Below are 23052 nucleotides of genomic sequence, written 5' to 3'. Positions count from 1 at the left end.
ACCATTTTGACAATTAAGAAGTGTTTTTGAGAGCCATGGAGAAATTGGCTATGTTGTCTTAGTTAACATATAAACAACAAAATGTTTTGTTTTCCAAACCATTGCTAGATATTTGTTAGTTTTTTTTTATGTAAATCAAGAAAGTTCCCTGTTTCTCTGTGATTTCTACGTGTATCTTAAAAAAAAACCCCACTATTCGTTATACTCATGTACATGAAATAGTCATGCTATGCTTAGTCTACTTTTTAATTGTTAGGCTATTCTAGGGGACACTCCCTTTAACAATAGTTCCACTTGCTCTTTGGCTGCAAAGGTAATTGAAGTTTGTGTTTTTCTCTGGTTGCTGCCCTGGCAAAGACTGATGTGATTTTTCATTTATGTTATAACCCTGCCTAGAATTTTAAAGCTTCCAATGGGTGTAGGAAAACCAAATAACACGGTTCTGCACTGTTGCGGATTCATTTACGCCGATGGTAAAATGCTTAGGCCTGGTAATAAAATATTTATAGAGTACATAAAAGCTTTCTTCGATTTTTCATTGCCCAGAAAATAAACAATATAGAAGGAAAAGTCGAAGCGCACAAGAGAATGCTTATTCTGATATGCAGTTTTCACTTCACGCAGTAACTTCACTTGATCGACATATTTGGGTTTTCGCAGTTTTCATTCAGATTTGGTGGCATACAGCCTGGGGGTGGTAAACTACATAATGCACCACTGTAACAGAGAAAGGGAGAACTTCCTCCAGGAAGGAGAGGCAGGGCGCCACGCAGCAGGGTTGGGATTCTTGCTTGGCTGCCACTGTGACCTTAGGCAAGTCAGCATCTCTAGGCTCTGTTTCATCTCCAAGATAAGGGAATTAGACTCACTGACCTTAAAGCCTTTCCAAGGTTAAAAATTTTATCTAAATGCACGTGTATCAAATTACACGGCAGGTCTGTCAAATCATTTTTTGGTCCTTGATGGTGATTTTATGTTGTATCCCTTTTCTCTCCTCTCAACAAATGGGAAATGGGTGTGATAGGCCCCTTACCATCCATTAAACTTGTTGCAGAGTGATATTATTTAACTAGTTGGCACATCTCTCCTGAATGTTCTGTTTTCCAGAAGTGATATTCTCTGGTTTTTTTGTTTTTTTTTGTTGTTGTTTGTGTTTTAAGAGCTACTCTGTTGTATGAGAGCAAGGTTAATCTTAATTATTAATGAGAAGTCTGGTTTATGTATAAATTCTAACAGTTAAAAAATTTTTTTAAGCAAGCAATGCATGATTAGCAAAAATCTTGATTATCAAGTAGCTCTGCATGTTCAGTGCTGGAACAGTTCTCAAAAGCCTAGTACCTTTTAATTTTTGTTAATCAAAAATCATTTATTAAGCATTCATGTGGCTGTGACCCATGCAAGTGTTAGGATGTACATGGCTGAATCATTTAAAAATCTGTGTAAATGTAAACAGTCATACTATAGTTTATAAGCTAAAATAATATTGACTTTAATACTGAAAGATCATATAAAATTGTATAAGACGAACTAATTGATTTTTCTTTATGATTGAATGACACGAACTTAATTTTTCTGTGTTTTTCCTAAATGAAGCTAAATTTGAATATATAAATTGCCCAATTTTGTTTAATCTCTAAAGTTAATGAAAACACTATGGTGACATTTATACACAGTAATAAAAATTGAAAGGAAATTTAGAGGTCATTTTGTCTAAACTGACTACAGGTTTGGAATTTCTTTGACCATATCCCTGATACTTGACTATTCAATCAGCCTCTGCTTGAGAAACCTTAGGTACTTCAGGTACTCAAGACACAGCCCATACTTTTCTTAGCCCCACTTCTCCATGACTGGAAATCATAGCTCTTGAACCCTTTCTCTTTGGCCTTACCGGGTACTACCTCCATTGGACAGGACTCTACCTTCTTTATACCCAGTACATTGCAGTATCATAATAGGCTCATTAATTTAATAAACATTACTTGAGTATCTACTAGGTTTCAGGCTCTGTTTTATGAATACATTGGGTATACAGTGGTGAACAAAATAGATACAATATATTCTTGGATATTGTTGGGTAAGATATACATTGAATAAATTTTAGAAAGTATGATGTCATAAAGGGGAGGTTCAAGGATCTACCATATGAGCATGTAATGGGCAACCGTGCTTAGTTTAGAAAGATTTCTAGGAAGAGATTACATTTAAATTGAACACACAAATAATATATTACTGGCTGTTCAAACCACTAATATGAGAAGTTATGTCTTGATCTCCATTATACATTATCAGGTGCCTGTGCTGTGCCAGGTGTTGAGGTAGGTGTAGGAAAAAAAGTTGAATAACACTATATGGCTTGTGCCCTTAAGGTGATACAGACAGACATCTCAGCAGAGAATTAAAGTTTTGGGGGTATTTGATATGTGTCTGATACAGCGCAGATTAAAACCTCCACGTAGCCGAGTTGTGGTAGAAAGGAAGGCCTCTGAACGTTCAGAAGCCACCACCTAGAACACAAGGAATGCCACCTCCACAATAGCAGACGCTATTCAACTTACAGAGTTTGAGCTTTTGGGGGCTGAGGGATCAGGGAGTTTCCCGGGTGTTGGGATGATTCTCATGACTTTGGAATTCACAACTGAGCCTTTAATTTCTATTTTTCTCTCCTCATTTCTGCCTACCCTTCTCTAAAAGTTTTGAATTACACTTGAGATATGTGTTTTGGAACAGTCTTATAATAGTTAGGATGGTTTTAATTTCATAGAGCAGAAAAATACCGACTCTGTTGGCTTAAAAAATGAGAGACTTACATCACATGAATCTTGAAGTAGGATGTTCCAGGGTTGGTTGATTCCGTGCAAAGACTGCATCGGTCTTTTCTTCCTTCTCCTCTCTTAAGTATATTTGTCTCGTTCTTGGGTCAGCTTTCTTCAAAGTCACTAAATGGCAGAAGAAACTGAAGGTGAGGGGTAGACACATACTCATTGTGGCCAGGGATGGAAAAGATACTATATTTTCCTCAGGTGTCTCTTTTTTCAGTGAGGAACGCCTTTATCCAAAGTCCTTTGCAAACTATATCTTTGTTGCTCACTGGCCAGAATCATTTTATGTTTCACATTTAAACCAATCCCTGGGAAGGCTTTGGACCAGTCTGGGCCTGGTGCCATTTCTGAAGGCCTTGGGGCAGAGAATAGGTGACCAGAATAGCAACGGGGTAGGAAGACAATTGATATGCATGGCTGATACAAACATGTTCAAATAAATGGAGTAGAGTCTATATCAGAGCCACTCAAGGCAGTACTGGCTGCATTCAATTATTTGAAATGCATATTCTCTGCACTCCAGACCCAGAGGCAGAATCTCTGGGAGCTTGCCCAGGAATCCATGTTTTAACAAGCCCTCCAGGTGATCTGTATGCATATTAAAGTTTTAGAAGTACTACTGAGACAGGAACTTGGAGCCTTTAGGCATTCTGCTTGAGCACTTTCTTTAGCTTTGGCTACTCAGAAAAGTACTTCAGCTTGGCTTTTAAGGTATGCCTGGCTAAGGAATTTGTATTTCTTTCCCATCAAATGAAAATCCCATCAAATGGAGAAGTGACATGATCAGAGTTGCAGTTTAAGGGAAGGAATCCATTCTGCCTGGTACCACCAGATTAGAGTGACAGATGGGTAGACTAGTTAGAAAGCTGTTGTCATCATGACCAGGAGAGTGAAATTAAAGTAGCAGTAGTGGGAATGGAAAGCGATGAATGGAATGGTGGCAGTTCAATTAGGAAGTTTGGTATTGGATTGGATGTAATGTGAGGGGAAAGGAGGGAAGAGCCAACTGTGACTGAGATTTCTAGGTCACCTCGGAGTGACTAGGAGAATGTTAATGCCATAGGGTGCCGGGGCAGGAGGGGTGGAGGCAGGGAGATGAATTTAGTTTAGATGATGAGTTTTGTTTTGGACATGTTGAGCTTGAGGTACCCAGCTGGGTATCCAGGTGCAAAAGGTCTAGAAGGCAGTAGGGAATGTGAGCCTGGAGCTCAGAAAAAAAAGATCAGGATGAGAGGCATGTATTTGGGAGTTATCAGTAAGGAGATCAATAAGGGAATAATTGAGGGGGAAAATGGTCTGAGGACAGAATCTTAGGAAACCCAGGGAGTAGAGAAGAAAGAAGGAGCCAGTTATGGAAACTGAGGCATGGTTAGAGAGGTAGGAGAAGATGTAGGATAATACTGGGTGGCTGAATCCAAAGAATAAGAGCTTTTCTAGAGGAATATTCGCAAACAACTGGTTTAAAGGACTGCAGTAAGAGCCCGGGAGAGGCTGGTTAGCTTTAATAAGTCATAAGTCTACTCAGCATATGTCCTCGGCTTTATTCGTGGTTATTTCCAGTTGCCACTACGTTCTTAGAGTTTCGTACTTATTTGGCTCACAAGTCATTTGCTGGTTTAAGATTAAGTGAGCTTGCCAATTCTATGACTTCGGGTACCTTTCATTGTGGGTTTCCAAGGAAGGTTGGGACTAATCAGATCTAACGAGTGGTGGGAGGTGGCCTGGGAGGGAGGGCTCCTCACCTTCTTAGTTGCTCTAGGTGTTATCTCTGGCCTGCTCCTTGTGAAGCTAGCTTTCTGCTTTGGAATGTGAAGTTGTTTTGTTTGACAGTATCAGGATGTCAGGGAAGGGTATTGTGTACACTTCTTAGTTGCTGAAATGGATAAAATGAAATAACTGAATTAAGAAACGAAAACAATCACTTGCTAGTCTCCTACTTCTCAATTCTATTCCTTTCCTCTTCTCTTCCCCTCCCCCCTTTTTTGGCTCCAGTTGGATAGGGGAAAGTCGATGGTGTTGAAATCTTTGTTTTCCTAAACAGGAAAGAATTAGGCAATTGAGGTGCGGGAAAAGTTACGAAAAAGCTACTGCTTGTTCTATCCCCAATTTACTAAATCGTCATTAAGTCAACTAAGACAGTTCTAGTAAACCCAGTTTCATGTGGTAGGGAGGTTCCTGTCTGTTCCACTGGGCATAAGAAGACATTCTGATAGACGTGCTTTCAGAGGAGAGTGTTATTTGGGGATTTTGTGCCAAAGATTAAAGAGAGCCAGACTAGGAGGGAAAAAATGAGCAGGATATTTCTACCTCACTGTGGTGGAATTGGGCTCAGAATAAATTGGCTTTGCTTCCAGCATTAGCCTGCTCTGTGACCTTGGGTAGGTCATTTAACTTTTCACCCTCAGTTTCCTCATCTGTAAAATGTTGAGGGTAGATTAAATGCTCCGTCTCTTGTCTAAAAATGTTTTATGATTGAGGTAATGAAATGGTTGATTCCTAAAACGCTCTTTCTATCTAAAGTGGAGGGGGATCAATTCTCTATTGCTAGGAAGTGAGGTGGTACAAAACATCTTAGGAGGTTAGAAAGCTTGCATTATTCAGTGGATTCTTTAATTGACCTTCCATTAGAAACACAGCTGCCATTGCCAGAAGTGTAACCTGAGAATGTTAAGTCCAAGAAAGCTTCTGAGTTCTATACTTCTTTTCCTACCAGAAATTCCAGACCTTTCTTTAAAAATTCAGGATGGATAAAAGAGGTCACTGCAAAGGGAAATGGTTTCTAGCTCCATGCTTCCTAGTCTGTGCCAGGTGCTTAAGATTGAAAATTCTTTATTCCTTAAAAGCCCTTACTTATTCTTTAATCACTTAAAATCAGAACTTCATAGTAGCACTTTGCCCAGGAGGAGGGGAAGGAAACAGCAGTGGAATGAGGTGGAAAAGGTAATAGGCTTATAACGTTTTTTGTTGTAAAAGCTGTTAAGATTTGTAGAGGGGTAGAAGGAATACAAGTTGTTCTTCATCTGCATTTGGTGCTATATCAAAGCAATCAAAGTTAGGGATATTTGTCACAACTCGAGGGTTTTTTTAAATTAATTAATTTATTTTTGGCTGCGTTGGGTCTTCATTGCTGCACGTGGGCTTTCTCTAGTTGCTGCGAGAGGGGGCTACTCTTTGTTGAGGTGCGCGGGCTTCTCATTGCAGTGGCTTCTCTTGTTGCGCAGCACGGGCTCTAGCCGCGAGGGTTTAATAGTTGTGGCTCGCAGGCTCTAGAGCACAGGCTCAGTAGTTGTGGCACACGGGCTTAGTTGCTCCACGGCATGTGGGATCTTCCCGGACCAGGGCTGGAACCCGTGTCCCCTGCATTGGCAGGCGGACTCTTAACCACTGCGCCACCAAGGAAGTCCCTGTCACAACTCGAGTTTGAATCTGTGTGTGGGTTTTTTTGAATCTGTGTCTGAAGATTGGACCTGCTGCAGCTGGCAAAGATCACATGTAGTATTAAATGTGAGTCTTTCAACTAACCTTTCTTTGCTAGGCTTGGAAGGAAGGAGAGTAATATGGGTTCTGTGTGTTTTGACCTTAAATCACATACATTGATAGGTTGTTGTTCTGCAGAGGGAGTCTCTAAAGTTTGGTGGGGTTTTTTTTGTTTTTTTTTTTCCCCCTGGTCTGTTCTCATGTCTCAAACAGCTACTGCAGTTATTTTTAAACTTTGTAGTTACATTTAATTTTATCTCACATTTGTTATTTTCCCAGAATATAAAGTAAGTTAAATGTTTCTATCACTATTTGTAGGAATGTGACTGTGCATGCTGGCCTTCAGGACCTAACTTCAACAACAAAACAGCAAGTCTTGTAGATGTTTTTGAGTCTAATAAAAAACTTACTTTTAAAATTGTTGTACAGTTACTTTTGATCTATTTTGATCAGTCTGTGATACAGAATCAAATGATATATGTGTTCTTTAGAGGTTTTATATTTAGTAGATTTTTCTTCCAAATCAATTCTTAAACATTAATATGGGAGTTGGTGGGGGACTTAACGTGTGACTTTAAATTACAACTAAGTCAGCCAAAGGATGACATGTATGGTTGATGTCACATTAACTTTAGTTTTAAATGTTCTGTAGGAGTTTTTAATTCCCTATCATAGTAATGATAGTAGTCCAAACCCCGAAGTGCATTGGACTTGAACCTCTGAATGCTGTGGACCCATTAGAAGACTGGTTTGGTTTTTTTTGTTGTTTTTTTTGCGGTACGTGGGCCTCTCACTGTTGTGGCCTCTCCCGTTGTGGAGCACAGGCTCCAGACGCCCAGGCTCAACAGCCATGGCTTACGGGCCCAGCCGCTCTGCGGCATGTGGGATCTTCCCGGACCAGGGCACGAACCCGTGTACCCTGCGTCAGCAGGCGGACTCTCAACCACTGCGCCACCAGGGAAGCCCTAGAAGACCGTTTTTTGATTGTCACAAATTGTACTGTCTAAAAACATTCTTAAGGTGATTGTCTTAAAAAAAAAAAGTTCTCCAAAGACAAAATAGGAACAATTACTATAACAGAAAATAATTATGGTCAAAATGTCTGTGGTTCCTTGGGAATGCTGTGCTTTTTGTGTTTTCCATCATTAGTGCAGTTTGAATGAATGTATATAGTTCAGAGGTCTTCGTATTTGCATTTTAAAATTAGGTAAATGACCTCAACTTTCAAGCTTGAATTCATTTTTAATTTTAATTTTATTTCATACAATGTGTAGACAGTTACCTGTTCTCTGCATTTATAAGTATAAACAATATGTCTGTTAATTCTGTAATTTTATAATTATGTAACTCTATCCTATCCTTAAAACATTTAAAGTAAACCCTTTATGTGCAAAAAAAAAGTTATGCTAACGTGTTCATCCATTATCATCATCTTTTACATGTTATAATCAAATTGCTACTTACTAGTTGAAACATATCTTTATGTTGTTTATGGAACATACAGGTGTGTGTTTCTTATGATGTTTCTTAGCTGACAAAGAAGTTATTTATGAACTACAGTGTAGGTCATTTTGGTAGTTTTACTGGAGTAAAATAACTGGAGTCCATAAACTTAAGCCTTTAAGAAAAGCAGTTAGAAAACACTATTTTAGGATTAGATTGTGTGCTTTCACCAAATTCCCTTGTATTTTTTTTTATTTTAATGTGTTGGAAATTGTGTATATACTTTTTTTTTGAAGAGCTATGATAAATAACTCATTTGTTAACATTTTTCGGTGTTTGGGAAAGGCTACCTACATTAAATTACCTCAGGAATTACATATTTACTAATTTTTAATAGTACTTTACTAATTTCTGCTCTCAAAACTATCTTTAAAACATTGATTATGTTGCCTTTAATTCTGTCTATATGCTTCCTTCTGCCCAGATAACAAATGAAGGAATTTATGGTATGTGGGAGGGTTTTTACGTATGTTGAAATATGGTTTTGCTAAATTAACCAACATTTGTAGAACTAACTAGCTATCAAAAGAAATGTTTGAACATGAGCTTCAAAAATACATTTATAAAATAAGATTGAGTTAGGTATTGAGGATAAAGGGGGGGTGAACAATAATCCGATTGTTCCTTATTTTACAAGAAGTAGACAAGATAATTTCTGTCTAGATAATGAAGTATGTAAAACAACCTTGTTGGCCTTTTCCTCCTAAGGTACTTGGGCCTGGGATGTTTTCTTTTTCTGCGTTTTTCTTTGTTTGTTTTCTTCTAACGGGCATTTCTGTCACCTTTAGTGAGATCTATCTGTTATAGAGGTGCCCAGCTATGCCAGAAGTCCTGATAGTCTTGTCCAGCACACATGAGCATTGAAAAGTTTGGCTGAAATTAGGAACCAGAAACAGGGAGGCAGCCCTGTGTCCTTCTCCTTTTAAAATGAAAATTTTGATGCCAGGAAAGTAGAGGCACTTTGGAATAGCCAGTATCTCTCAAGGGGTTCTTTAGGGAGGAATATGGACTAGAGTGGCTCCCCTTCTAAAATGGAAAGGATTCCTTAAATTTTTCATCTGTCCTGGAGGAGGAAGGAGTCAATTTGGCTTCAATTGCCAAACCCTTCAGTTCTCTTAGGCAGCAGTTCCATAAGGACAGGTTCTATACAATATGCCCTCATTAATGTTATTCCAGGTGTTCTCATTTTCTTCCAGCTTTGACAGCTAGGACAGAAACATCAGCGGAGATGGAACTATATGCTCAAGTGAAGATTAATCCTTTTACTTCCACCTGCTTCATCTCCCCAAAAGTGTTTAGTATTCTAGATACACCTGTAAAGCATATAGATGTACCAAACAGATTTGAGTGCCTATGATTATTGAGTCATAACTAGTTTACAATGCTAAAATCCTCCTGGAGATTGATGGGACCAGAAGATTGAGCCCTTTTCATTTGCTGGCACACCAGAAATAAATTGGTTGTGGTTTACCAGCTGTTTGAATGGCTGTCTGAGTTCTCAGTCTGTGATTTTTATATTTTTGTTTTAAGATCTCAGCAAAGCAATGTCTCAAGATGGTGCTTCTCAGTTCCAAGAAGTCATTCGACAAGAACTAGAATTATCTGTGAAGAAGGAACTAGAAAAGATACTCACAACAGCACCATCACACGAGTTTGAAGTAAGGACCCTACACTGTTTTCGCTTTCATCCATCTACATACTGAGTTGCTATTGCTGCTACTGATCATCTAGCCTGAAATAAGCACAAGATGTAGTGATATATTTTAAAAATTAGATTGCTCAATAATTAAGGATTTTCAATATTTGCCCATTATAAAACCATTGTCTTTTTTATTTTTTAAATTCTGGTAAGTTTCTAAAGTTTGAAAGAATCAGAACAAAATTACAATTTATGTGATCTGTGTTTTGGTATCATTGGATGGAAAAATGGATACCAGTGTTCAGTTAAAATTGTGAGAAGTTAATTGATCAACCTTATATCCTGCATGCCTTTTCCAAACAGCCAGTTCTAACAGAACTGTGCTACTCTGACAGCTATGATAGAGGTTTCCCAGAATAGGCAGGTGTTTACTTTTCTACTTATAAATCAATAGATTATCCTTTTCATTTTCAAATTTCAGTTTATACTTAATGTTTTGAGGTTAGCTGTTTTTTGCTCCTTCTTGTTCTTTTGGTGAAGATTAATTGTCACTTAAAAGAAGTAGAGAAATACATTGGTGAGTAAATGTAGAGAACCAGTTGGAATTCCCACAGGCCAGATGGTGTTCAGATTACATGATACAGGTGGGAGATGGGGAGTTTACTTGTATTCCTTTAAGTGTTGTTCCTATTAGCTTTTTTCCTCTTTAGTTTTAAATTGGGGTGTAAAAAAGTCTCTGCTGTACTCCATGTTTAAAGGTATAAGAATTTCACTGAAAGGTATTTTAAATGTACAATATATGTCTGTTTTTATTAAATATTAAGTATTCTGCTAGTTATAACAACGACTTCTATTCTCATAGCACACCAAAAAAGACCTCGATGGATTTCGGAAGCTATTTCATAGATTTTTGCAAGAAAAGGGACCTTCTGTGGATTGGGGAAAAATCCAGAGACCTCCAGAAGATTCGGTAAGTTTTGGATAAAATGTAGGAAAATTTAAGGTAATTTCAGACACTGGTTTAACTTTGGGGGGTGGGATACTATAGGGTACCTGTAGGAACCATCAATTCAGACATTGAAACTACAGAGATAGCCTGCTACTACTTTCCTTTCTTTTAGACCCATCTATCCAGTCCTGCAGAGCACTTATGAAAGTCTAATCTCCCTATAACACTACCTCATAACTTAACATCCTTGAATGTGAGGCAGTTCTTTTGTTCAAACACATGGTAAGAGCTTCATTATGTTTTCTTCCTTCTATCTCCAAACCATCTGATTTCTCATTGCCTATAGGGTCATGTACAGTCATTGTCAGCTACTTAAAGCTCTCCCTGTGCTTTCAACCCATCTTTCTAGCTGTATTTCCCTTGCCTGCCTTTCTTGAACCAACCCAGCATTCCCTTCACATGCATGGTATTTCCCTGCTTCTAGACTTCTGTGTATGTTGTTTCCTTGGAATGCTACGGGCTCTTCACCTATCAAAATCCTGCTCATTCTTTGAGGCTCAGTCTAAATGACTCTACCTCTGTTGTCAGCTCCTAGCAGAAAGCTGCACCGAAGAGGTGTAATGCGTTAGTATCGGAGGTTCAAATCCTAGCTCTACTGCTTTTGAGCTTTGTGTAAAATGAGAATGATACCAAATGCTTTCTGTACTTCACAGGGTTGTTATGAGACTGTCTTAAGAAACATATGGAAAATGTCATGAAGAACATAGGGGTAAGATAGGAATAAAGACACAGACCTACTAGAGAATGGACTTGAGGATATGGGGAGGGGGAAGGGTAAGCTGTGACAAAGTGAAAGAGCGGCATGGACATATATACACTACCAAACGTAAGGTAGATAGCTAGTGGGAAGCAGCCGCATAGCACAGGGAGATCAGCTTGGTGCTTTGTGACCGCCTGGAGGCGTGGGATAGGGAGGGTGGGAGGGAGACGGAAAAGGGAGGGGATATGGGAACATATGTATATGTATAACTGATTAAATTTGTTATAAAGCAAAAAAAAAATAAACAAAAAAGAAACATATGGAAACATGTTAAACCATGAAACATTTTGCAGATGTTCGTGGTTATTTCTATCTTGCTGTGGTAGTAAGCCAGCCTAATTAGTAGCAGTTGTTTGTATGCATGTGTTGTCTTCTTACTAGTCTTTGAGGCCAGGAGACCATGTATCCTGAGTTGAATGATTGATGTAAATTAAGTGATTGTTTCAGGGACAGGTTTGGTTAACACAGTGACCTTTCTTTCCTTTCCTGTCAGCAGTTTTGACCACTGCTGCTTGTGGCATTTTTCACTGAAGGTAGAAAAGGCTTGATGGAGGGGAATAATTGTATGTAGATAGTTTATCTCTTATGTATCTGTAATCTTAAATAATCTAATATTGGTTTAAAAACAGGGCTGTTTTAAGCAGGAGTTTGGCAAACTACTGTCTGAGGGCTGCACCACTGCTTGTGTTTTGTAAAGTTGTATTGGGACATAACTGCATGCATTCATTTGTATACCATATCTGGTGGCTTAAGCTAATGGAGTCCCTCATATTTCTTCCAATGAGAAAATCTTAAATGTAGTTCCTGGTGAAGAGTACTTTTTTTCCTATATGTCAAAATTGTCTTTCAGTTATAAAACTTTTAAAAATTATAAAATTTTTAAATTTTATAATTTTTAAAAATTATAAATTACATGCTCATGGTAAAAAAAGAAAACAAAGCAAAAAAAAAAATCCCACCTAAGCGTTCACCTTGAGGAGTCTCATTTTTGATGTTGAAGTTAAAATTCCTCTTGTCTGTAGTGCTTGCCAATTACAGTGTGTATATACATATATTTTTTTCTTTAGTGTCTTCTATTTTAGTCTTTGATTTCCTTCGCTCTAGTGATATACTGTGATTTATTTTTCTGCTTTTAAGTGGTAGAATTAATCATATTTTCTCCTGAAAAATTATTTAGAGCAATCTTCTGGATAGGTATATAATTTTAAAAAGGAACTAGTTGTAAATTCAGTCAGATTAAAAAAAGAATGTTTGGGACTAGGCCTAAAATTATAATAAAAAATTTATGCGTTATGTATTTTCCCACTTTAAATACTTAATATTTTTGCTAGGTATTTATTCCTAGTTGAAATGACTTTACTTTTCTGATTAATGACAGACCTGGGGATAAAGGTGTGGTTTTCTTCTTAACTCTTGCAGACTTGGGAATTTCTTTTCTCATTACACAAACTTAACCTTTTTTTTTTTTTTTTTCTTCTTGCTGTACGCGGGCCTCTCACTGCTGTGGCCTCTCCCGTTGCGGAGCACAGGCTCCGGACGCGCAGGCTCAGCGGCCATGGCTCATGGGCCCAGCCGCTTCACGGCATGTGGGATCTTCCCGGACCGGGACACGAACCCTTGTCCCCTGCGTCGGCAGACGGACTCTCAACCACTGCGCCACCAGGGAAGCCCAAACAACCTTTTGATGATAGAGCCTACCTTGAAGGAAGGCACAAAAATGTATTACTTTCAGTATATTTTATGATTCAGGATTCTGCTTTGCCAATGGAGAAATCTGCCTTTGTGTATTTTGAGAGAAGATTATGATACATAGTAGGGTTTCTTGGCGTGGGGATTGGAGTGGGGGGGAGGAAGCAAGTAGAGGGATCAGAACCACCTAGGGATTTTTCCAGTTCAGCGCCACCATTCCAAACAAGGTCTTGACAGATCCTTTCAGGAGGCTATGCCCCTGCAGTGAGCTGTAGTTACTGATAGGAATGCTGAATTGATATAGAAAAAAAAAAAAAAGAAAGAAATAGAATATAGAATTCTGGATATAATATGATTTTATGAAGTCTTTTCTCTTTCTGTTTATAAAAATGTAAGTCTCCATTAAAAATATGTCTTTGGGCTTCCTGGTGGCGCAGTGGTTGAGAGTCCGCCTGCCGACGCAGGGGACACGGGTTTGTGCCCCGGTCCAGGAAGATCCCCATGCCACGGAGCGGCTGGGCCCGTGAGCCATGGTCGCTGAGCCTACGCGTCCGGAGCCTGTGCTCCGCAACGTGAGAGGCCACAGCAGTGAGAGGCCCGCGTACCGCAAAAAAAAAAAAAAAAAAAGTCTTTATTTTAAAGCCTAGGTTGTGAGCATCTTTTAAAAAATGTTCTTATAATCCCATGTGCCCTTAATGTTGAGGGTTGTGAAATGCAGAGGGAAAAAATAAGTTTGCTCTTTTAACTATGTTATGAGCTTCTTGAGGGCACAAATGTGTCTTATATACTCTGTATGTTAACTATTAGCTTTAGCAAGTAGTTCTGAGAATACAAATTATAGGTTAATATTCATTCGCCTTGCTTCCGCTACACGCCTCCGGCTCCCTCCCTCTCCCCCCGACTCCCAGGCTTTTTACTCTCTGGTCATAGAGATTATATAGAGGTCAGTTTTCCTTTGAAAACACAACATTATTTAGTGAACATAGGGGTTTTTTTTTTAAGCATTTTTAAAAATTTGTTTTTGGCTGCGTTGGGTCTTCGTTGCTGCGTGTGGGCTTTCTCTAGTTGTGGCAACCAGGGGCTACTCTTCTTTGCAGTGCGTGGGCTTGTCATTGCAGTGGCTTTTCTTGTTGTGGAGCGCGGGCTCTAGGCACCCAGGCTTCAGTAGTTGTGGCACGCGGCTCAGTAGTTGTGGCTCGAGGGCTCTAGAGCACAGGCTCAGTAGTTGTGGCACATGGGCTTAGTTGCTCTGCGGCATGTGGGATCTTCCCAGACCAGGGCTCGAACCCGTGTCCCCTGTGTTGGCAGGCGGATTCTTAACCACTGCGCCACCAGGGAAGCCTGAACATAGGTTTTTATTTTTTAAATGCAGGTGATACTGTACCCTCTTAACTAAAAAGAAATTATCGTCAGAGAATAGCCATTTAGAGTGACATTTCTCATGTCATCCTTGCATATAAACATTGTCATGACAGAGGATCTATATTTTTGTGTAGGAGTTGGCCACCTTGTTTTGTAAATAAAGTTTTATCAGAACACAACCACACTTACTCACTTACATATTGTCTGTAGCTGTTACAATGCTGTGATACTACAACGGCAGAGTTGAATAGTTGTGATGAAGACCATACGGCTTACAAAACCGGAAATACTTCCTTTCTGGACCTTTATGGAAAAAGTTTGTTGACCCCATTTTAGTATATTTATTTTTAGAAGATCTTCAGTAGTTTACTTCTTTGGTCCCCAGAAAACTGACCTCAAATGCCTTTTTCAATTCAGATGATTACATTTGAGGTAAAACTATCTTTTTGTAAATACTAGATTGGAGGATATACTTATAGAGAGACACTGAAATTTTATGTTGTCAAGTTTTACTTACTCATTCTTGCCTACTGTGTTGAATACTTCATTTTAGCTCTGTCAGTGAGCACATATATATATATATTTTAATTGAGGTATAACTAACATACAACATTTTATTACTTTCAGATGTACAACATAGTGATTTAATTTAACATTTGTATGCATTGCTAAATGATCACCACTGAAAGTCTAGTTACCATCTGTCACCATACAGAGTTAATACAATGTTATTGACTGTACTCTCCATGTTTTACTTTACATCCCCATGACTTATTTATTTTATAACTGAAAGTTTGTGCTTCTGGATCCCCGTCACTCATTTCACTTCCTCTTCCCCTTTGGCAACCACCAGTCTGTTCTCTGACATACGTGTTTTTTTTTGAAAAGCCTATTGAGCCCATATTTTATTGAATTATGCTTAGAAGAAGAACGCAATTTATGGAGTTATGCCATGGATAATGCTTTGCCCCCATTTTGTGAGTGTTAATCTTGATGATTACATTCATTTAGTTATCTTGATATTTAGCTACTTAAGGAAAGTTTTTTTTTTTTTTTTTTTTTTGCGGTATGTGGGCCTCTCACTGTTGTGGCCTCTCCCCTTGCGGAGCACAGGCTCCGGACGCACAGGCTCAGCGGCCATGGCTCATGGGCCCAGCCGCTCCGCGGCATGTGGGATCCTCCCAGACCGGGGCACGAACCCGTGTCCCCTGCATCGACAGGCGGACTCTCAACCACTGCGCCACCAGGGAAGCCCAAGGAAAGTTTTTAAAAATATGTATTAAGGTTAATGTTTTCGACTAGCAAGGAGGGACCAGTCAGCATGTACAGCTTCATTGGGCCATTTAATTGCTTTCTAGAGAGGCCGTAAGAGTGTCTTTTTCCTCGCCAAGCTTAATGTTTGAGCTTAAGTGTTGAGGATGGAGAGGGATGGGAAATAGATAAAAGAGATGGGAAGACACAGAGCCTACTCAAGAAGGTACTGGGACCGACGGGTTCTTTTGAGCCCTAACTTAAAAGCTGTTATCACCTGGCTGGCCATGACCTCAGGTGACAATAAAGTACATTATCATTTATATGAAAAATATTCTCTAAAGAACGCTTTTTCATTTAGATAGGAACACAGAGTCCCTGGTTGATTTATGATTGTCATTGTTCTTGTTTTAAAGTCCTCAAAAGGGTAAGGGTGTATTTGTGAATGGGGAGGAGTTATATAGGGTCAACTCTTCTTGTTTGTTTGAGACAGAGAATTGGCATGAAAAATATCGTATCAATGTGGTATTTAGCTTCAGCAGATTTTTTTTGTTTTGCTCCACAAAATAACTGAGAGCTTTTCTTACTCTTAGTCTTATCAGTACAAAAACATTAAAACGTGTTTAAATATAATAATAAAGCATTCTGAGAAAGTTACAGTGTACGTGTACAGAGTAAAAATACAGATTTTTAAGATTTGTTTGTCTTTTGGAAGGTGAATCATAATATATTGTGCAGCTAATGTTTGCACATCTTTTTTTTTTTTTTTTTTTTTTGGCGGTACGCGGGCCTCTCACTGTTGTGGCCTCTTCTGTTGCGGAGCACAGGCTCCAGGCGCGCAGGCTCAGTGGCCATGGCTCACAGGCCCAGCCGCTCCTTGGCATGTGGGATCCTCCCGGACCGGGGCACGAACCTGTGTCCGCTGCATCGGCAGGCGGACTTTCAACCACTGCGCCACCAGGGAAGCCCCTTCCACCTGCTCTTTAATCTTCCTCCGTAAAACTTTTTTTTAATAGCCTCTGGCCTTTCCCCCCTGCCCCACCTTCATTTCTCCAGGGCTGCTCCAACAGTGTGAATTATATAATTAAACTAACAATGTACACTGCTTTAATCACTTTAATCACACTGCTATTTAGTACCTTAGAGTTTAAAGCTAGTATGCATCATAAATAGGATTTGGTGTTAGAGGCTTGAGTGTTATTTTTTAGGAAATTTAGGATTGTCACAGTTATTTTGAAGCATCTTTTGTCCACAGACTAACAGGAGGGTTGACTTATAGGGGAAATGTACGGTGATTTTAGTGAAGAGCTAGTCCTAGTCACATAAACAGATTGGCTTTTGGACTTTGCATCTTCCTCTGTTAGAATTCCTTTCCAACTCTCTGGTCATCACCCTTTGTCCTTTCTAATCCATACTGAAGTGGAATGTTCTTTGAGAACTACCACCCTAGCTGATAAGGATATGGGCCAAATGTCTCACAAGGTTGACTAATTTTATGGTTTTAGCTCACTTCTATAAAGGGGTGATGTACATATACCTGTTTGTAGTATTTGAATTTTTTTTTTACCATCTGTATATATTTTGCCTTTAACAGTTAAAAAAATATCTAAAAGTCTTTGAACTTCCTAGAGTGTCTATAAAAAAATTCTCAATTATAGTAAGGGTTAGGGAGCAGTTGGCACTTCTCTTCAGTTACCTCCTACTTTGTAGGATCATTTGCCATCTGTAATCACTCTGTTTCTTGTTTTTGTCATTTAGGTTTTCTGTCAGTTCTTTTACTGCCATCTCTTCTCTAGTTTATCAGGTTTAAAGTGTACAGTTGTAATAAGACTATTATGATTTTAAATCTCTTCAGCATTTTGGAAGTTGCTACAATTTTTTCCTTAATTTATTTTATTTTTATTATTATTTTTTGGCTGCATTTGGTCTTAGTTGCAGGGTCTTTGTTGAGGCGTGCAGGCTCTTCGTTGCGGTGCGTGGGCTTCTCTCTAGTTGTGGCGTGCTGGTTTTCTCTCTCTAGTTGTGATGTGCAGGCTCCAGAGCGTGTGGGCTCTGTAGTTTGTGGCACACGGGCTCTCTCCTTGAGGTGCACAAGCTCAGTAGTTGTGGCTCAAGGGCTTAGTTGCCCCACGGCATGTGGGATCTTAGTTTCCTGACCAGGGATCGAACCCACGTCCCCTGCATTGAAAGGCAGATTCTTTACCACTGGACCACCAAGGAAGTCCTAGAAGTTGCTACAAGTTTTAATGGGAGGGCAGTAAGTATGGGACTTTGAGAGGCAAAAATATTGAGGGTAAGAAACAAAATGCTATAGGTAGGTAAACACATGAGAATTGAATAAGTTAACAACTTACAATACGTGTTTAAATAAACTTTTAATTTTAGAATAGTTTGATTTTTGTTACCCGTATTCATTTTTAAACTTCCTGCTGAGTCAAAGGAAGCACAAAATAATTGCTAAAATGCTTATGGAATGTTTCTTCCATGCTCAGAAAAAAAAAGATAGCTGAGAAGAAATATAGAAATGCCAGAGGGGTACCTATAACTAGACTAAATATGGAAAAAGGCGGAAGTAAGCCATTAAACAAAGATTTCTTTTTATAGAAAGGCTTGTGAAAGACAAGTGTCTTCATTGTATATAGTCCTAAAGCCCTTGGGAGATTGGAAAGTTTTCTATTATTTCAAAAGAGCATGAAACAAACACTATTCCAAAATTTTTTCTTTTTTAATGAAGCAAAGCATTAAGGATTTTTCATTTAAAAATTTCATAAAAACCTGTGAATGTGCAGCTCTGTATTCTGTAGTTAATGCTTATTTTCAGTGTTGGGGTGCTTATGTCAGATGTACTGAATCCTTTGTGTTTGTTATCTCATTTAATATTCACAACAGACCTGGAAGATAGGTGCTATTATGCTCATTTTAAAAAGAGGAAGCTGAAGTTCAGAGTTAGTAATTCGTCTAAAAGGAAGAGCCCTGGTATGAACCAGGTGGCAGGCTCCAAAGACCTGTTTCTTTCATATCCTTTAGTAACAATAATGGAGCTCTTCAAGGAGTACAGCCCTATTTTCATCTCTAGTGCGCAGAATGGGGCCTACTTTATGTGCTTATCAGCAACAGTAATAAGAGCAATAACAGCAGACATTTATTCTGTGCTGATGTGCCAAGCATGTTCTCAGCTTTCACATGCATTTCCTTACATGATCCTCAGATGAGTCTAGGAGCTCGCTGTTTTCTCTGTTTCACAATTGAAAGCTCTGAGACTGGGTGGTTTACTTAACTATTAAGTAAGTGGCAGAACCAGAATTTAGGCCCAGATCTGCCTGAGACCAGGCTGTTAACCACTCTGGTATGTTATAGAGCAATCACCAGTTGCCATCCATGTTTGAAAGGAACTTGAAAGTGTTTAAAGCGTGGCTTTTCCATCATTTCTCCACCTTTCCTTGAGTAGAACTGTTGAGTAGGCTCCACTCCTTCCCTTAGAGCTTCAGATATCCTCACTTGACTTTGAAGTTCTAACAGCAACACATTTAACAAATATTTATTAAATGGGTACTGTGGGATAAGCATTTATCTAGGCATCAGAATACAAGTGAACAAGATAGACAAGGGCCTAACACTCAGTGGAGCTTCATTCTGGTAGAAGAGAGAAAACATAAATGTGTAAAGAAATAAGATTATTTTAAAAGACTCATTTCCCATCGCTGCTGTGCTGGCCCAGGTTTACCTCAGCAGTCACACCTCTCCCCCTGGCTGAAGACAAGGGTCTCCTTTACTCATTACTTTTACTCTACAAATTTATCAAATATCCACTATTTTAATTATTGGGAATGCAAAAATAAAGACAATCACTGCTCTTAAACACCTTACAACTTTGTGCAATGCTTCCCAACCTTTCCCATGTAATAACATACACAGAAAATGAATGGGGTAAATACAAGAGGCTGTTTAAAGCTGGGAGGAGGGCTTTGGCTGCCTCAGGGTCTGTGTAGCTGCCTGGAGGGCTAAAGGAATGAACAAACCAATTTTGAATATTTGGTTTAGTGGGGAGATGTTTACACAGTTACATTTATAGTACAATAGGATAATAGCTATGAAGGTAGTTTCAGAGACAGTTCACTAACGCACTTCCATCCTAGAGCGATTAACTGGTGTTCTCCATTTTCTTTCTTTTTTTTTAATTAATTTATTTATTTATTTTTGCTGTGTTGGGTCTTCGTTTCTGTGCGAGGGCTTTCTCTAGTTGTGGCAAGCGGGGGCCACTCTTCATCGCGGTGCGCAGGCCTCTCACTATCACGGCCTCTCCCGTTGCGGAGCACGGGCTCCAGACGCGCAGGCTCAGTAATTGTGGCTCACGGGCCTAGTTGCTCCGCGGCATGTGGGATCCTCCCAGACCAGGGCCCGAACCCGCGTCCCCTGCATCGGCAGGCAGACTCTCAACCACTGCGCCACCAGGGAAGCCCTCCATTTTCTTTGAATGCTTGGGTCTACTCTTAATCATCCTAAGTTCTTCTCTTACTAAGTGGAGTGGTTTGTTCACCAAAACAATAGTGTTTGTTCCCAAACCTGTTCATACTAGTTATAGTTTTGTAATGACATAATGAAATTAAATTTTATGAATGAAATGGGCTTAAAAATTTATTTCCATGAAAATTGAGTTGAATGCTTTGAGAAAGTTGGATAAAGATGAGTAGCCAAAAAGAAAAAAAAAGTATTGTTAAATTAGGTGAGGGCGAGATAAGTATGAATCTTCTGCACGCAGATTGTTTCACAGTTGACTAAGATCTTGGTCCACTTTGAAGAAACGAAACTGGAAAATCACAGATGGTATCTTATTGGTGTGGTTTACATAAGTTGACAGAGCTCTGGTCAGCAGATCCATACCATACCAAAGGAAAAGATCTCTGTGAACGACTGTACTATTTATTATTTGTAAAAAGTTGAAATAGTTTATGTACCTAAAACTTCTTCATTGTTCTGTGTTTGAACTTGTTTTTTAAATCTACTGTCTACCTATCTAGAACGTTTTAGATAAGTGGGTTCCTGGTACATGTAGCAAGTGTAGCAGGAAAGAGCAGTTGGGGAGTTGGAAAGTCCTAAGCAAGTTAGGGGTGAAGAGGTGACATTAGAACTGAGTCTACACAAGGTAAATAGGGACCATGTCTGCAGTTCATTGTCGATTTGGAGGGATCCATTTGGCTGAACTAAGAAGGTGCTGGAAAATAGAGGAGATGAGAGGTTATATAGCAGGCTTTATATAGCAGGCTGGTTGGAATGTGTTTTTAGGAGGTAAGTGAGGAGTGGCTCTCTCACTCTGAATTACATAGGAAATTCCGATTTCTTATAGTTCTTGGTTCCCACTGAAGAAATGGCTACTTTTAATTTTTCCTGTTTTGTTTTTCTTTTTTCAACACCCTTTATCAGGGCTAGCAGTTTAGCTTCCTTGCAGTTTAGCTTCTATACATTAATGATGTGTATTGAGCAATTTTTTATAGTTTAAAACTTCTAATCTCATGATTTTGAGCTATAATATTCTTAATCATATACTTATTCAACAGGTATGTGAGAAATTACCTCATGCTCAGTGTCAGTCATTAATATATTCCACCATTACAAAACCACCTCCCTATGTATACTGAATTCATTCTGCCTTCAGTGTACTTAACAGTTTTTTTTTTTTTTCCAGTTTACCTGTAATGGCAGGGAGGTCAAGAATACAGACTCCAGAGATTTAAATCCCAGCTTCATTACTTCTTAGCCACGTAACATTCAGCAGGTTATTTAACTGCTTTACGCCCAGTCTCCTCACTCATAAAAAGTAGACATAATAAAAGCAAGATTTTAATGAGTATTATTGAGAATGCATGTAAAGCATTTACTGTGTGCCAGGCACTCTGATAAAGACCCAGTAAATGTTTACTATTGTTGTTATACATTCAATAAATATTTACTAAGTACCTCTTAGATGTCAGGTGCTATCCTGGACACAGTGAAAATAACAGAATTGTATTAAGGTTACAGATGGTATTTCTTTTTTAAGTTCTGTAACTTTTCTTATTTAAATATTCTTTGTCTTTGGTTATGAATATATATTTATTTGTTACCAGTATATTTAATTTGATATCTGTTTCATTTATGGTCATGAATACTTTAATTCTTTCTGTGTGTCTTATTTTTTGCAAAATATTCCATCAAGTAGGTGAGCCATAATTTACATCCCTGTAATTCTCTTGTATCAAATGTGTTGGTAGTTTGCAATTTTTGTTGTAACAGATAAAGCTCATCTATCTCTAGTGATTTTTCCTGATTGCAGAGATAAATTCCAGGAAATTCTTTAACTTTCTGGATTACAGGAAGTCTGTGCTCCTCAGTGAGGATAAGCAACATAATGTTCTCTGTTATGAAAATGATTAGCTGTACTATTCTGTTTTATTAAAGAGTTTTATTGAAGATCCACATAGTGAAAGCCCCAGGGTGGTGTATATAGATTATCTTTAACCAGCAACTCCATCCATGTTTATAGATTTTTTTATCTACTAATCTCAAGATAGATGTGAAGCCTTGTTTCAAAGGACTATTGTAGCTATTAAAAGAATTGGGCACCCATTCTCATTTTGTGTGGACATTTAGGTATTTAAAGGATTTGTGTGTTCGTTGTGGGGTGTCAGGTTTAGTGAGCAGGGGAAGTTTTGCAGAGCGTTCTTGGCATTGGATTGTTAAAGCTTAGGTGAAATTGTAGGAAGGTTGGTGGATGACCATTATAAGATTCTTTGATCATCTATCATTGGGCGTGGCAGAAGTTGGGAATTCAAATGTTTTAATTTTTTGATGGTAGGAAATAAGATAATGAATCTAACTCATCACTTGAAGGAAATATAGTAGTAAAAACAGTTGACAGAAGGGTGAAAGTTGGGAGTTTGTACAAGTGTATCAGTGTGTGTTACTTCTGGAAAGTCTCCTGTAGTTGGGCATGTAGGTTGACTCTTATTTTTTTCCTATTATAAAAACTCTGTAATTAATATACTTATATATAAATCCTTGCATCTCAGAATTATTTCTAAGAATAAATATTCAGAAATGGTGTTGTGTTTGGAGGATATAAAGCTTTTAAAGTTTCTTATTAGACATTTCAAATTCCTTTCCAGAAAGTATACCAGTTTGCACTCCTAGTCACATTAATTTATTGGATCAACAGCTATATTTTGAGTGCCAACTGTATATTAGTAGAGAACCATACTGATAAAGCCCTACCCTCATCTAGTTTTTAGTTCATAATCTAGTGGAGGCGTGGATAGTAAAAGACATGTAATGTAATTTCAAGTAGTGATAAGTGACATGAAAAAAACAAAGGTAAGGATATAGGGAATGAGGGAATAGAGGTAATATTTTAGAGAGGGTAGGCAGAGAAAGGAAAGGCCTCTCTGAATTAGCATTGAGTAGAGACCTACAGTCTATTGTCAGTCTTGCTACATTTATTAAAGCATTGAGTATTACTGTTTTTAAAAATATTTGCCAGTTGAGATGAAAAATATTTTAAAATTTT

The 23052-nt window shown here is 38.5% G+C and overlaps 1 protein-coding gene across 3 annotated transcripts in view; it reads left to right on the top strand.

Moving 5' to 3' along the window:
- UGP2 (UDP-glucose pyrophosphorylase 2) overlaps positions 1 to 23052 on the top strand; it is a 53064-nt gene that overhangs the window by 7212 nt on the left and 22800 nt on the right. For all 3 annotated transcript variants that reach the window (XM_081253950.1, XM_081253951.1, XM_081253949.1), the window contains exons 2-3: positions 9333 to 9460; positions 10304 to 10411. In XM_081253950.1, coding sequence (XP_081110076.1) covers positions 9347 to 9460; positions 10304 to 10411 — 222 coding nt within the window. In that variant the 5' untranslated portion in view covers positions 9333 to 9346. The remainder of the gene's footprint in view (positions 1 to 9332; positions 9461 to 10303; positions 10412 to 23052) is intronic.

The sequence above is a fragment of the Mesoplodon bidens genome, assembly GCF_964165515.1.
Source record: "Mesoplodon bidens genome assembly, chromosome: 14".
Taxonomy (NCBI): Eukaryota; Metazoa; Chordata; class Mammalia; order Artiodactyla; family Ziphiidae; genus Mesoplodon; species Mesoplodon bidens.
Note: the sequence above shows the minus strand (reverse complement) of the source record. Positions and strands in the feature narration are given on the sequence as shown.